Source organism: Morone saxatilis, unplaced genomic scaffold, assembly GCF_004916995.1.
Source record: "Morone saxatilis isolate NCDOM2014 unplaced genomic scaffold, NCSU_SB_2.0 Contig11, whole genome shotgun sequence".
NCBI classification, from domain to species: domain Eukaryota; kingdom Metazoa; phylum Chordata; class Actinopteri; family Moronidae; genus Morone; species Morone saxatilis.
The window spans coordinates 169062-169668 of record NW_023339663.1 but is presented as its reverse complement, the minus strand read 5'-3'; the positions used below and the strand labels follow the sequence as shown (position 1 = coordinate 169668).

General features: G+C 45.6%; 1 protein-coding gene across 1 annotated transcript in view; it reads left to right on the top strand.

Annotated features, from left to right (window-relative positions):
• The window catches only part of LOC118320833 (sodium/hydrogen exchanger 5-like), a 4337-nt gene extending 3730 nt beyond the window's left edge, over positions 1–607 (top strand). Inside the window, exon 6 of the mRNA XM_035651949.1 lies at positions 551–607. Within this exon, the coding sequence (XP_035507842.1) occupies positions 551–607 (57 nt within the window). The remainder of the gene's footprint in view (positions 1–550) is intronic.

The following is a 607-nucleotide window of genomic DNA, read 5'->3' as shown; positions in this document are numbered from 1 at the left end:
AGAGAGAGAGAGGAATAGAGAGAGGGGGTGGAGCTGTCTGAGCCTGCAGGCTGATATTCAGCTTCTCTGTGAACACATGCTGCGTTTTTCTTTACTGATGTCTTCCTGCTAGACCTCTGCTGACTCTACCTGACCTCTGCTGACTCTACTGTGGACTCTTGGGGTTTTTGGGAGCTTCGCGGTGTCACTGTGGCTGTTTGAGTTTGGATTACTCTCCGTTGGAGCAGAGAGGAGCAGGGTGGGAGTCGTACAGTCACACAGGGTAAGTTCCTCCTGTTCATCCTCCTGCTGCTGCTTCATCTGCAGGTTGATTTGTTATTTGTTAACTCTGTGTTAAACTTTGATTAGTCTCAACTTTATGTCAGTGTGTGCAGGATGTCTGCAGGTCCTGGAAAAGTCTTTAAAAAGTAAAAAGAAATCATCCTTTAATGTTTATTGCAGCATTTAGTGTGTGAAATGTGAGAAATGTGCTGCTTTTATGTTCAGCTTACTGTCTGTGTGGTTTGGCTCTGTGCAGTGAACGGAAACAGTTGAATTGGGTTGTGTTCAGGGACCTGGAGACTCCTTTGAACATAATTCACGGGTCCTGGAATTCCTGGAATGTTAG